The 14,931-nt window shown below is 40.1% G+C and overlaps 1 protein-coding gene across 3 annotated transcripts in view; it reads right to left on the minus strand.

The window, feature by feature from the left end:
- The window catches only part of dock11 (dedicator of cytokinesis 11), a 70,477-nt gene that overhangs the window by 45,772 nt on the left and 9,774 nt on the right, over positions 1 to 14,931 (minus strand). For all 3 annotated transcript variants that reach the window (XM_023261157.3, XM_023261154.3, XM_023261156.3), the window contains exons 5-16: positions 14,718 to 14,784; positions 13,391 to 13,486; positions 12,467 to 12,601; positions 11,185 to 11,368; positions 10,204 to 10,283; positions 8,273 to 8,356; positions 7,898 to 8,038; positions 5,629 to 5,904; positions 2,353 to 2,475; positions 2,160 to 2,242; positions 1,452 to 1,574; positions 1,137 to 1,213 (exon numbers count right to left, since the gene is read on the minus strand). In XM_023261157.3, the coding sequence (XP_023116925.2) occupies positions 1,137 to 1,213; positions 1,452 to 1,574; positions 2,160 to 2,242; positions 2,353 to 2,475; positions 5,629 to 5,904; positions 7,898 to 8,038; positions 8,273 to 8,356; positions 10,204 to 10,283; positions 11,185 to 11,368; positions 12,467 to 12,601; positions 13,391 to 13,486; positions 14,718 to 14,784 (1,469 nt within the window). The remainder of the gene's footprint in view (positions 1 to 1,136; positions 1,214 to 1,451; positions 1,575 to 2,159; positions 2,243 to 2,352; positions 2,476 to 5,628; positions 5,905 to 7,897; positions 8,039 to 8,272; positions 8,357 to 10,203; positions 10,284 to 11,184; positions 11,369 to 12,466; positions 12,602 to 13,390; positions 13,487 to 14,717; positions 14,785 to 14,931) is intronic.

Below are 14,931 nucleotides of genomic sequence, written 5' to 3' on the forward strand. Positions count from 1 at the left end.
TTCTCTGTGCAAACCACCTTGTAAATATCAATCACAAAAAACTGCTGAGATCGTGTCTTTGTCTGATTTACAATCATCCTATTTCTTGGAAAGGCGTCTATGCTGTTTGCAAATGCAGCGATTGATGCAGGACACTTTGGTCTTTTAATTGTACTAAATCATGTTTTTATCTCCATGTGGGTACATTCAATCATCGAACATGCTTTCTAATTTCTTTCCCCTTTATCTTCCTGTCTCCTGTGAGGCCAGAAGCTGACTTACATGCTAAGCTACATGTTTTGTGAGGGACCCGCTGGTCTGGTTTTTGCACGTGTTACTATTGTTTGATCGTAATCTTGCTGATCAAGAAGTTCGGGCTTCTTCTTCATTCTTTCGCTTACATACTGCTCTCTAGATAAAATCAGCAGCAGCTAAATGTGAAACTGTAGAGGCCACAGGAAAGCAGAGCACTCATGTACAAATATAACTATAGGCTTGCATACATCAGTAATGCATTTTGTGAAGAAAATAATGCACAAAAAGTGTCAGTAGGCTTTAAGATTTAACTAAAATAGACCAACTAAGCTGTTTACTACATGTTTTAATAGTCATTTCATTTCATTAATAGATTTTTTTGTAATGAAAAGTAAGAATGCAAGACAGCTGGTTTATGTCTCAATTGTGCAGCGGTTAGTGTAGTTTCAAAGCTGGCACTAGACTTAAATGTGTAACTACTAACACACACACAGACAAATAAGCATTAGAGAAGCAGTAGTAGAAAGTAACTCAGTATATTTACTGAAGTATTGTAATTAAATACAGTTTACTTTACCTGAGTATTACTATCTTTTGTTACTTTATGCTTCTACTCCACTAAAATTCATCAGCAAATATTGTACTTCTTAATCCCAGTGCATTTATTTCATAGCTTTGTTTACCAGTTACGATGCAGATTTAGTTAAATCGTACAAAATGTAATCAACAAATAAAATTATAATATTATAGATTAAGACAAAACACAATATTCTGAAATATGTTTGTACTTTTACTTTAGTACAAATGTAAATGTATGAGTATTTCTACACTGTTATACTTCAGTGCAAGATCAGAATACTAGTTTCAGCTCTGAAGGGGAGTGTCCTAAAACGTCACCGTACTTGAGAAATCAGGTGGGACACATTCAATGGTGACATTCAGCTGTCCAGGGATGGTCTGAAGTTTGCTTTTCTCAGGTCTGACAAGAAAAAAAAGAGATTCAAAATCAGAAAAAGCTGCAATCAAGGATCTTTTAATATTTTAAAAGTATTATTCATTTATGTGATGACCTCCATAAGGTAAGTAAGTACAGCACTGCCTTCTCTGCAACACTGTATGAAACACAGGCTTGCACAGCATAAATGCACTTCCTTGATTGTTTTGCGCAACAGTAACTAAGCATTAGCTTAAACAGCAGAGAAGCGCCGGTGACTCACTTCCTGATGTCGGCCAGCAGCTTGATGATGTCATCAGTGGAGATTTTGCTGCTGTCCTGGCGATAGAGAGGAGAAAACTTGCCATCCATGTCCAGGCTGCCCTGAGCGTCTTTGAACACCTGCCTGGAAGCAGATCGCACACGGTGTCACGCATAAAACTAAACATCCAGGGTTACATTTATCAGTCGATGTTGGCATTTTAGAGAAAATTTAATGTTACTGTAATACAGACTCGTAACTGGATGATTTTGAGGCAATTAGACTACTTAAATATCCAGTCTATTATATTTACTCTAATATCTACTACAGTGATTGTCAGTGGGAAGTACTGAACTGCCCACATCTCCACTATTTCCAACAATTCAATAGAATAATGAAGCAAAACGAATTAACAGTTCAGTGTTGATTCTAAATTAAGATTTTTCCTTGCTACAAGCCTTGTTTCAAACTCTTCTATACGCCATTACATTCAATATTTTGAATATCTTGATATGAAAATGATGAAACTGAATCAGAAAGCATACAAGGTGAATCATTTTTTCCAAAAATACAGGCATATATCATATATGAATGCATTTTCAGGTTCTAAAATCCTAAGACTATTAAGCTGATGTCTTTACATGTGTTCAAACAGCACCACTCCAAAGATGAATCCAAACAGATTTATTACAGTGTAATACTTTGACTCGTAAATTATTCCCGTCTTACTTGGCAGCCCAAGCGAACGGCATCCTGTACTGGCCCAAGCGTTGGCATGTCTGCTTGGCAGCTTTGAGCACTTTCTGAGCAGTCTGGCAAAACATGGGAGAAGACACACACACAGTAAACATAAGATCAATACTAGAGCTTGCTGTCGCCATTTATACGTTCTTAACTGAGGTGAAAATCAAAGGCAGGGGACCTTATTGATGTCAGAGGTCTTGATGTACGGCTCAGCACAGTGGGTGATGCCGTTCTGTAACACCTTCTCCACACGGGCCACCAGAAAGATATCTGCATGAGGGTTGGTCACTGAAAAGATCCCCTGCAGGAGAAAGACAGCAGTTGAAGAAGAAGTCTAATTAGTGTAGGGAAGTGGTGATATAGTACTCAAGACCTGCGGTTGTAATTTGATTTGGCAGATTGTCAGTGTCATTCATTACAACCGTCCTTCTACATGAAGAGGAAAGATGCTGACTTGATGGGTCTGAAGAGAAAAAAAACACTTCATCTAAAGACAAACAGAAAATCATCAGCATTTCAGATCTAAAATGCGTTTAATTCACCCAGCGTGTCTCTACAAGCAGAGTGCAGGGGAAGTGGCTGATGTGAGCTCAAGCTATACAGGAAAACCACAGGGCTCACATCTATTTATGGTCTGGTGAAGTGGGGCTGTCTTTCAGGCCTAAGTGTCAATTCATCTAAGCAATTTCGAGTGGACAAAAATTACACTCAGACAAAGCCATATGATTACAAATAATAATAATAATAATAATACACTTTTTGGTGGAGACAAGCATCAAGATACACACCCAGCTAACGAGCCATAACTCAGTCCATCCTCTGCCTGCATTCACCGATCTTCACAGTATTACATTAACCACACACAGCTGTTTCTGGTTTCAATCTTTGACATTTTGATTTGGTGCTTACTACTCATCACCATACGTGTTAAACAATATGGCTTAAAACGCTTGTAAATGTAACATTTTGACATTATCCCTCCCAGAAAAGTTCATAAACGGCATCACAGCCTCTTTTTGCAAACATAAACCATCACATCACTAAAAACACTGAAACTTTTTAATGCTTGCAGTCAGGCAGATGCATTAGATTTGGGGCTTATGTAATGAATTGGCCTCCATAGAGCTACTGCAGTGGGGAGATAGAAGAGATGGAGACTGTGTCCTTGGACCACACCCAATGTACCTAAATTAAACTGTGGTCTGCTGAGCTATAATAGCACACTAATCACAGAGGTACAACCTGCTATGTTTGTATGCATATGTTTGCATGTGTGTGTGTGTGTGTGTGTGTGTGTGTGTGTGTGTGTGTGTGTGTGTGTGTGTGTGTGTGCGTGTGTGTACATATGTGTTCTGCTAGTACAGAACTTTCACAGATGTTGGCTGGCAAAGCGCAATAGTAAGTGGAAGTCTGGAACTGTGCTTTTATTTCATGTCTACAGCTTTCAAAGTCTTCATAACAGCATAACCAGACCTGCTACTAGTCACTACAGTCCCTTTTTGAAATCCTGTTTCTGCTCTGAGTGCTTGTGAGTCCAACTCTTATTTAATCATCTTCTCACATTGAAGTTGTTTCTGTTTTCAGCTGGTTGCCGTGATAGTCCGGTCATGCCTCGTCATGGAAATGGAAAGTGAGGATCTGAGTGAGTTTTATAACCTCACTGCCGCTAATTTACAACAGGCAACGGTCTTGTCGAGTGATTTAATCACATGAATGGGCCAAGCAGCAAGGGGTCAGGGACAAACCGTGTGTGTGCTGATCTCATAGCACCTGCAGGAGTTTACACGAGGCTTGAGCCAAAAGTAACGCTCACACATGGGTATTATTCATTCCTAAATAAACTCTGGACTCAAAATACTGCAAAAAGCCATAAAGCTTACATCACCAAGCACTGAGCTCACATCAGAAAACTGGCAGACTAAAGTGATTCTGAAATCACTTGCAAATACTAGCTGAATGAGCTAAACAGGGGACTCATGTGAAACCTGCTGGACGAGGACCAACCACTGCCTTGAGACAGAATAGCATCTGAAAATATCACAAAGGCATGAAAATGGCAAACAAGTGACTGTGATTAAAAGGGACCGATCGTGTTTGATTAAAAAGCTCCATTACTCAGCCATCAGTGTCAGCACACTCCTCCAGTAAGAGGACAGTTGTCCAGCTGCAGTCAGCATGGGAAAGCTGAGCAGCGTTACAGAGGTAAATGGCAACTCAGCAGTTTGTCACATCGCCAAGCTGTGGAAGGGCGTTTCAAGCAAGGCAAGACTGAGGGCAGCCTCCAAACACAAACTGACAAGGCTCGGAAAATGGAGGGAAATATAAACAATCCATCAGTGATTTATATTTCAATCCTCTTAGAAGAGTTTCCTGTAAACTACAGCTAATAATAAACTAAATGTACTGGTGTCTTATTTGTTCTACTCTTTGTATTCACACTTCAACTTGCTCTGTTTCAGGAGACGTAGAAACTGAAAGGTCTCCTGAGGACACAGAGCTGTTCTCTCTAGAGGTAGAGGTTATTTCCTCTGTTTTAAAGAGTCATATTATTGGTGTGCTTGGATTGACGCAGAGTTAAAAAATAGATGTTTTACGCTCTGTTTTGCACATGTTCATCTGCAACTGCTTAGTTTTTTAAAGTTGTATTTCCTTAGTGGAAGGGTATTATTGTCAGGTTTAATTCTTTGTATCACTATTTACAAGAACATTTCAGACAAGTTTGTCATTAGTAAGAGAAGAGAACCAACTACTAGAAACAATCCCATAAGGCTAGAATTAATAGTCAAAATGGCAAAGTTTGTGTGAAATCTGAGTCCCAGAAGCCACTCATGGTTGAAAAGCAGACTAAAACGAATCAAAATAAGAACAAACTGCACTCTGAACTAATGCACGTTTTCTGCCTATGCTTAGTGTGGCAAAGAAAAGCACAATGAAACCAAGAAACAGGAGCGTGATCAGTTTCACATCCAGAAAAATTGAACAAGATCCCTCTCTAATAAACCATGCAACCTTTGTTTGTAACTGATATTATAAACCTAAAGAAATCCCTCAACAAACAACAAAAACTATACCAGCATTATTTAGACTTAACAATACTTGTGATGGGTGTGATCATACACTACAGATACACAAAGGATGTTTATACGATTTGCACTAAAAGTTTCTATTAGAAAAATCCTCTTTTGTCAAATCTTTAGTTATCTTATCTAATTTCATTCTCTATATTTGTAGTTTCTGTAGCCTTGAACTTTAAATTGTAAAACACTGATTCTGATTTGAGAGGACGGTAATTTCAAAAAAGTTTCACAATAAAAACGGAACATTTTCCCACCCAGATTTGTACAAATGACACCACAGTGATTCACAATTTGTACCCATTTCTGATTGGCTGTACAACATCTGTGATTCAGCTGTTGTCATTTCTTCAATCACGCCAATACAGTCGAGTCTGCACCTGTGTGGGGAAGCGAAGCAGAGCCTCTGACACCCTCTGAAGAACAGGCAGGCCATTTCCTTTCCCCGAGTCTCCGTTCACCATGACGCCTCCTCCCCCTCCTCCCTCCTTCACTCCTCCCCCGCCGTCTGAGTCAGATGAAGGGGAAAGCTGGCCAGAGGTGTCGGTCAGCATCTCCCTGACGCACGGCGGGTTGAGGTCAACGTGGAAGTCGGCCGAGATTTTACAGCTCTTGGAGACGTCAAAGAGAGCGAGGCTGATGAAGAAAGGCTCCACCTGGGATTCGGCAGAGAAGATGCTTAGAGGCTTTTCACATTTCAGGCACATCATATGCCTGGATTTACTTCTTATCACATTTTACACTATTTTTACTCAATCCTTGGGGTAAAATTTAACACCAGATATTGGATTTATAGGCATTTACACAATATCCAAAAAATGATTGCATAATATTTGAGTAGATCTGGAACAGTCAATCGTTCAAAACAAATTTACCTGGTACCTATTTTGATAATTGCAGTTTGGTTGCAAAAATGTCACAACAGATAACAAATATTCCATTTTTTTCTTTTTTCTTTCATAAAGTTTCATTAACTGAATATTTGTGTGTCTTGGACTGCTGGAAAAACAAATAAGCAACAAGAATAAGCCACTTTGGAAGAACTGTGTCTTTGTCGATTTGTGTATTTTTACTGTTTTTTGGCATTTTCTAAACAAAAATATTGACATTTATCCAAAGAAATAACTGCTACTTTGACTGATAATGAAAATAGTCGGTAGTTGCATCGCTGTTTGTGACACAATCATCACTGCTAGTCCATAAGAGTGAGTTTTTGCTACCAATCTGTGGTTTTTCAGAAATATTTGCATGGCATTTTGCTGGCAGGATTGAGAAAGAGGTTAGCCTGAAGTTACAATACATTTGTATGTTCTGATGCCTTAGCCTGATGTTTTGTTTTGCGTATTAACATCTGTGTGTAATATGTGAAAGAAAAATGTTTTTAAAAAATTGCCCTGTGAAGCTGGTATATCTCCCTAAAACCTTAAGATTAAAATGGATTTCAATGAATAGTTTATTGTGTTGTGTCATCTGCAACAATCAAGATCGGAACATAAGTTATGGCAAATAACTTAGAAATAAATGTCAGCATAAAACATTTATACTCTTTCAGTATGCCAGCCTCAAAAACAACCATTAGCTGAGGTCCAACTTGGAAGCAAATGATTCTTCCACAGCAGTGCCACCCACACATTTTTAAAGACAGTTCCTTTAAGCCTCGATGGCTAAACTTACTCCATCCAATACACATTAACCCTGTCTGAGGCTATGGAAGGACGAAGAAAAGGGAAAGAGAGCTTGTGCTGTTTCCTAACCACAAATATGAGTCGGTTCGTTCCTCCTACCAGCCGCTCTAATGCAGCAGGAGGAAGAGGAGGAGGAGGTCTAACTCAATGTTTTATGACTACAGCAATCCACTCTGACAAAGGCGGTGCTCACACATGCTCCAAACTGCTGGCTCATGCTGTCAGGAGACTTTCATTCATCACACGTTAGACATATCCACATTCATCAGACGGACTTTTTGCATAACCTTAAGTTCTTGTTTATTTGGAGCGATGATTTAAAGACCATGATCTTCTGGCTTAAATAACAAAAAATGAAAACATCACCGAGTGGGCTCATTCAAGACTTTGTTTTCCGTATCATAAATAAGATCAAGCGGTGTGTCCTCTTTCAGCCTGGTTACTTCTGCTGCCTCCAGCCAGACCAGCATGAATTATGAAGGTATATTATGTGGGGCAGCACTGCAGAGAATGAGGAAGGCAGAAACCCTTTGGTGAGAAAAGGAAAGCTGTGTGGTGTGGTTTAAAGTCTGTGAAAGCATGCTGACAACATCACTACTAAGGTATCTTCCAGTTTACGGGTTGATTTTTATATTTTTATGATCACTTTTTAAGGGCACTTAGTCGTTTAGGTGTGGCCTCAACCTACTTCTTAAGAAATATGCATAGATATACAATATTAGATGTATATTTTAACTTATAATGACAATTTCAAGCAGAAAGCGCCAAAATGTAGTTTCAAGATTAAAGGTCTATAAATTTAAATTTAATCTTTTACAGATTCTATTAAAGGTTTTATGGAAACCTATACTGTCCTCTGGTACTTAGTAGTAGTATGAGCTGAAGCACCAAAATTGGTAGAGGTGGCTGTACAAGAAAAAAAAAAATATAATAAAATTGCTGTGGAATTAAGGTGATGACCTACATTGGTGAGGACACCGTCGCCCTTCTCATTAACGCAGCCCTGGAGACTGAAGGTAAGATCATGGCAGCTGACCACAATACGTCGGCCAAAACGCTCCTCAAACGGTTTCACATCTGGCTCGATGCCTGAGAAGTCCAGCCTCTGGATATCAGACAGGAGGGAGGAGAGGAGGGAAGACGAAAGTAGGTGAGATTGATCCCGAGGAAAGGAAAGAGGATGAGCAAGGGGATGTGGGTAAAAGATGGAGGCGGATAAGGGAGAAGGAAAACAGTGTAAATGGAGCAAAGGGGGGAGGAGAGTTCAAATAGACCGAATCAATAGTGAAATAAATAAATCATAAGACAACGAAGCGTTAAAAGGAAGAATCTTCTGTACCTGTGTTTCAGGATCCAGAGAGAAAAGCTTTTGTCTGCCATCATTCCTGTTGATCTTATTGAGCTGGTCTGTCTCCCTGGTGTACTGCAGACACACAGAAAGCACAGGAATGTAAGCAAAATAAAATGCATTAAGTGTTTTTTATATGTTAAACCCCCTTTATTTTGAACATTTTAACCTAAACCCTGTTTTCTTGCATTAACTACTTCATGATGCCTTTCTATTGTACATGATACTTCTTTATATAACACATTCTATGCTCTGTTCCAAAAATACACTCATGTAGTTTCTTTTCATCTTGTGTTTTAACCCTCTGAATTTCTCTGTAATTTCTTAGAAATGGAAAAATAGAACAGAAGTTTCAAAACCAAGCGATAGCCTGCACTACAATGGACCAATACAATCTATTCACCAATTTGCCTGATTGTATTTTCTCTGCTCGTAAAACAGAGCCACAGTAGAAGACAGAGAACAGACATAAAGGGAGAAAGAAAGGCATCTAATGGAGACAAAACAAATCAAACCCTCCGGTCACGGTAAGAGCCCTAATCCATCTCCTTCCCCTTGTCTCTGCTCTCACTGTGCCCAGCCTGCAGACAACAAACTCAAGTGATCTTTAGCGTGGAGAGGGAAGAGCAGAGCTGGAGTGGCCTAGAGCAAACAGAGTGAAACAGCAGCACAGAGGGCTTTGTTGTCGGTGTGTAGCTCTAGGTTTTATAGACACATTAAAGCAGCACAGAGTCTGCGGAATAAACCCTGCTGCTTTCAGGCTGTGAAAACTGTGAGTCCAACAAAAGAGCGGTTCTTCTATGGCTCTTCCATTGTGTAGACTTTTAAACAAGCGTTTATTAATGTGTGCTGGTTCAGATAAATTTGTCAGATTCTATTCAGTTCAATTAAATTTTATTTATATAGCGTCAATTCCCAACATATGTCATCTCATAGCACTTCACATAGTTGAAACAAAGAACAGAGAACCCAACAATCATAAGCAGCCTTTTGGATTCCCTATGAGTAAGCAGGCGGCGACGGTGAGAAGGAATAAAAAAAAAAAACACCACTTTAATGGGAAGGGAAGAAAATGAACTCCAACAGAACCAGGCTCAGGGAAGGTGGCAATCTGCCTCGACTGGTTGGGGTGAGTGGAGGTATGTCTTCTCCTACTGTCATTAAATTCTTCTGTTACTACAGGGCTCCAGACTGTGACCAAAAAAGTTGCATTTTCGAACTATTTTTGAGAGTGTGTGAGTTACAATTTCAAGTGGTCGCATTGTGCTAGTGCATGATGATCATTAAGGTGTATTTGTGTTGCTCAAAGGTCAAATTACTGTGTTAACCACAGTGATCGAAAGAGGTACTTTTATAACTTCGGTGTAAGGCAGTATTCATGTTTAAAAATGCAGTCTTCTCATGAAATGCGGACGTGCCTACATGCACTGCTCATACAAGAAAAAATCAGAAAGAAAATCCTTTGGGTTCATCTGGGAAAAATCTGACATTACAATGGCCTAGTTTAACTCCTTGCAAAATAATTTTTGGTCACACACCTGTCTGAGCACCGCAGCTACCAAGCAGCAGCTACCAAGCAGCAGTTACATCAGCCTGTAATGTGGGGCGTTCAGGGAACATTGGTAAATTGTCATGTCTATTGATAAGAAGATATTCAGCGAGTGATCTGTTTTGCCTGTGAAAGTTAGTCTGGAGCCCTGTATTAGGAGACAACTTTTGAAAATTATTTTACTTCATTACTATCATCTGCACTAACTGTGTAATGCCTGGCACAATTCAAAATAAAATAAATCCTATAAATAAATAAGAATTATGCTCATGAACCTGTTTACAATGGATGAAAACAACAATAATATCAACTACAAAAAAATTACAATTATCATATGACATCTGAATGTTATCCATGTGGCTATTTTTCATACCTTCACGAGTTCAGTGGATAAGTTCCTTCCCAGGCTCTCCAGCAGACTCTCGCCTTTCCCTTGGCTGGCAGTGTCTTCATCTGATTCAACAGGAAAGCAATCATGCATCAATAAACGTGATCAGAATTCACATGAATGCTCGCTATTATTGCTAATCAAGCCCACTCAGAGTTTCTGAAATGGTTCTCTGCAAGTTTATCTTCCCTGATGGACAAATGAACATTTTCCATTACAGTGGCCAAATTAAAAAAGATCACATTCACTCTTCAGCTGACTCCCAGGTGATAGATGATGGACTGAGTGACCTTTAGCTCCTCCTCCATCTCTCTGGACAATCTCCCAGTGTCTCATCAGCATCTGGAAGATTTGTGACCAAGCCAGGCCTATTGGATTTCACTGAGAGTGTATTATTATACAAGAAAAAGGGGCCCACAGATGTTGGCAAGACATACCCAAACTGCTTAAAACTCCTGGCTTTATTCCACAGTGTTGCACAAACAACAAGTTTAAAAGTTCACCGTAACTCACACCTAAGGAAATGATTGCTTCAGAGAATTTGGGAGTAAAACCTAAAAGCAAAACAAATCAATATAGCAGATGATTTTTGGGTTCAGCTCTGGTTTACTTGATGTGCAAATATGTCAAGTCTTTCTCTGTATTGGCAGCAATGATAGGTGAAGTGTTAAGTCTATTTATTAGGCATGTGTCTTTGTAATATGGAAGCCATTAAAATGTCATAACAGAAATCTCAGACTTCAGATTTGAACTCTTTCCTCTGCCAGGGAGAGAGATTACTGCAACCTCGGGTATCATTACTTCAGGCTTAGAGATTATGTTCAAACATGCTATTATTGTCATCATTGCTAAATGGGCCATGACTATACAGAAACTTTTCAATAAGACTGCAAAAACTACGTTGACAAAAACATGATCTGGGTTTGTGCATCCAAAGTATAGTTTGTCAGTTGTACATAAACTCACCTAGGGCACAGTCCAGTGACTCTGTACCATTCCTCCTGTCCTGGCCCGCCTCAGTGCTGCTCTGCAGAGCCTGTTTCAGTGTGGCCACCCAGTCCTCCATCTCTGCTTCGCTGTCTGCAGCCAGGAAGTGGCTGTATCGGTCTTGCATCTTCAGCTCAAAACCATTGCGCCGCATCCTAGGACTCTGAGGACACAAAATAGTACACAGCTTCCGAATGATTCAAAACACACCTTACTTAATAAAACTTGCTATTTGCATTTATGGAGGATATTTTATCAATGAAAGTAGAGGAAAAGCTGCTGTCTTTCAGGCATGTAAGTAAGGAACTTCATTTCTGCAACACTTTTTAAAGCCAAAGTTACAAGGTGCTTTGCAGTGGCACAGAAATTACACAGTCATAAAATGCAAGGATGTCAGGAAGTGGTCAAACATAGAGGATTATAGCAGAATATATAAAAAACAATACGAAACCATAAGACTTAAAATTCTTAGGATAAAGCCATAAAAGTGCAAAAGTATACTGCCCCTTGTGTGAAGTCTGGATATGGTAACAATGCTTGCTTTTCTTATTTAACCCTTTGATGCACAACATGGGTGAAAAATGACTGATATTCAATGGAATATGGGTATCTTTTAACCCATGTTGCGCATCAAAGGATTAAAAGGTTTCAGCACAAAATAAAAGGTTAAAAAAAACTATAATGTATAGTCAGATCATGCAGGCATTTCATTAATTTTGAAACAAATGCAGAGCCAGTGTTGTTCAACCATGAATAAACAGGTGCAAAACCTGGTTCTCATGGAAAACAAAGCTTCCACATCAAACCCACGAGACAGAATGAGTCCCCTCACTCTGCCCATTCATCTCCTGAGCGCGTTCATCGACCTGAAAGCTTCCTGGCAGCCTCGTCAGGGAGGGCAGACCCGAATGAGGTACCAGCCTGTGCCATGAGCCAATAGCAACAGCCTCTCATAATCTGCCACAACCAGACTTTTTAGGCCCAAGTCAATGGAATGCAGTAAATCTGTCCAATAAAAGCAGCTAAAAGCCCCTGGAGCGTGGCGGGACTAGGAAGCACACTGACTTTCCCGAGGGTGGGAGTTCATGCCAAGAATCGAAAACTCACAGTGAGCCCACAAGGGAAGTACACACAGTGAGTTTAATTACACAAAACAACATCATACAGTGGGTTAAGCTGAAAAAAAAGTTGCTGCTACCACAACTGTAAAAGATTTCTCAACAGTCCGTTAGATTTTTGTCCAAAGTCAGCTCTGGTATACCTGAATGACATCTATACAGGAGTCCAGGTAGATGGAGCCTTTAGTTTCCTTGCAGTTCTTCTCGTCCTTATAAGAATTGAGAATGTAGGAGCCATCGGGGAGCTGAGACAGGTAGAAGTACCTCCTTTTAAACACCTGCAATTCACAGCAATGGAGAACAAGTCAGGGAGGTTCATATCAGTCAGCTTATAAGAACTCATAAAGAAATATACAGGATGAAATGTGGCTTCTAAACACATCTGGTATGGAGTAAAATTGTGCTGCCTGCAAAAATGATTTAAATTCCTGGTTGAAGGGAAGATATTGACAATATTTTTATGTCTCTATCGTTGTTTATATATTTACTTATTTGATAGGGACAGTGCACATTAATGAACATCTATTTAGGTAACAATAGACGTAAGTATGCTGGATGATAGCAACAATGCTAAATTACACGCTCTCTAGGCAGGTAAAAAAAAAAAAACAACAGTGAAACAGCGCAATAGGTCACAATAAAAGCACATCACAAAAAGTACACAAATAAGTTAAGTCAACGAATTTTTTGGTACCAGTTTGGTTTAAATATGTATGAAATTTGCACATACAGTATCAGACAGGACAGTCGGATCACTGATATTCAGCAAAACCGGCTTCAGTATCTGTATTTACAATGCACAGCAATTACTTGCAGGTTTACAGTATCTCTTATCTTGATGTACTTTTTGCAGACTGCAGCTGCAGAAAATTACATAAACATTCTTACCTACAATCTACAGTATGATGAGATTGAACGATACAGAAGATTTGTGTAGTTTTAATGGTGTTTCAGCCTTCATTTACCTACAAATCTGCCTGCTTGTGCTCTGATCCCTACATGGTGTTGCTTCATTTGTGACTGTTATGTTGTATGAGTAACATACAGGAGGTCTGGTGGTGACTCACCCTCATGGAGACAGACAGACTGCTGTTGATGTTGGCTTTCTGAAGCCAGCCCTGCTTCATGATGCCTCCCCTCTGAGAGCACAGCGACGATGAGTCCTGATGGACACAAACACAAACACTGGGGATCAGGCAAGAGAGCCTTCATTATGCTGGTTAATTCAGGCCCACGTTTCTTGTATATTAAACATTCAATGTGCTTAGAGACACTCCATAATCTAAAAAAAAACTCATGTTGTTGACTGTCACTGTTCAGCCAAATTAAAGGAATCATCATAATTCCGTCCCAGTCCTGTTAGTGCAGCGTCTCCATCTCATACCCATCATGGGACTGCTCATTAGCGCCACAGAAAATACCAACATTCATCACAAGGGATTGGTTTCTTAGTAAGCACTCTCGCGCACACACACACATGCACAAACACACATCCTTGGGAGTAATGCATCCGGCTTCTCGAAAGAATTCAAAGCGCAGGGGTCTAATTTACTTAATGCAAGCCTGGAACATGACACACATATCATAACACTGAGTGAAAAGGATTGAGATGAGCCTAATCACGCTGAAGTGCCGTTTTGTCCTCTGTGCGTCACACCTCCCCCTTTTTCCTCCCTTGTCTCCTCCTGTAATCTAATTGGCTGGCTTTCTGTCCTCTTGCAGCTTGCCCAAGTTCATCCTTCATTTTCATCTGTCAGACCGGAGCAACTCACAGCAGCCAACCAGCAGAAATAAAAACACTGCTAGAACCTATGGATACATATTTGGCATTGTCACCTATTGCACAATATCCCTCTCTAACATTTTTACCGGCAGGATGGGACAAAGACGCCACTAAATCTGTCATCTCAGCCACAAATGATAACACAGAGATAACTTGGCTCTGAGACATAATAGAGCCATCTCCTCCCTGCGCTTCCCATCCTGGCAGCACAGCAGCATTTATTTTCCTTCATTTAAACCTTTTCTCCATCTAAGTTTATTCAATGCGGCCTGAGAGCAGGGGGAGGAGGATCGATGGGAGCTATTTATAGGACATATAAGGCCTCTGGTTTCACCGCCCTGCAGTCCGTCTCCGGGGGGCCACACAGCCGGGTGGACTGAAGGACCAACAGCCCATAAGTCACCAGAGCTTGTCCCGGCACAGTTCAGTATTACTGTATGTCCACGCTGGGCAGAATCATTATGATTTCTGCGCATGATTTATGTCAGATCACTAAAAGCCGTGCATATACACATGGTGCAGAAGGGCCTGGTAAGTCAATAGCAGAGCACTCATCCCCCATGCAGTGATCAATGCTTGTGATCTAGCAACATTCCAGACCTTCGACTCACCTCGTCTTTGGCATCTTCATCGATCTCGAACACGTGAGCTGGCAGCTTGTCTGTTTTCAGGCCTTTGCTTTAAAAAGACAGAAAAAGGGTCAGTAAATAAATCTCCCTTTCCTTTTAGTAAGGTCAGCTATATATATATATATATATATATAATATATTGAATGATTTACACATCTTGTTCTGTCTCCTTTTCTCTGCATGATCTGCTTAGGTC

Source organism: Amphiprion ocellaris, chromosome 23, assembly GCF_022539595.1.
Source record: "Amphiprion ocellaris isolate individual 3 ecotype Okinawa chromosome 23, ASM2253959v1, whole genome shotgun sequence".
In the NCBI taxonomy this organism is placed as follows: domain Eukaryota; kingdom Metazoa; phylum Chordata; class Actinopteri; family Pomacentridae; genus Amphiprion; species Amphiprion ocellaris.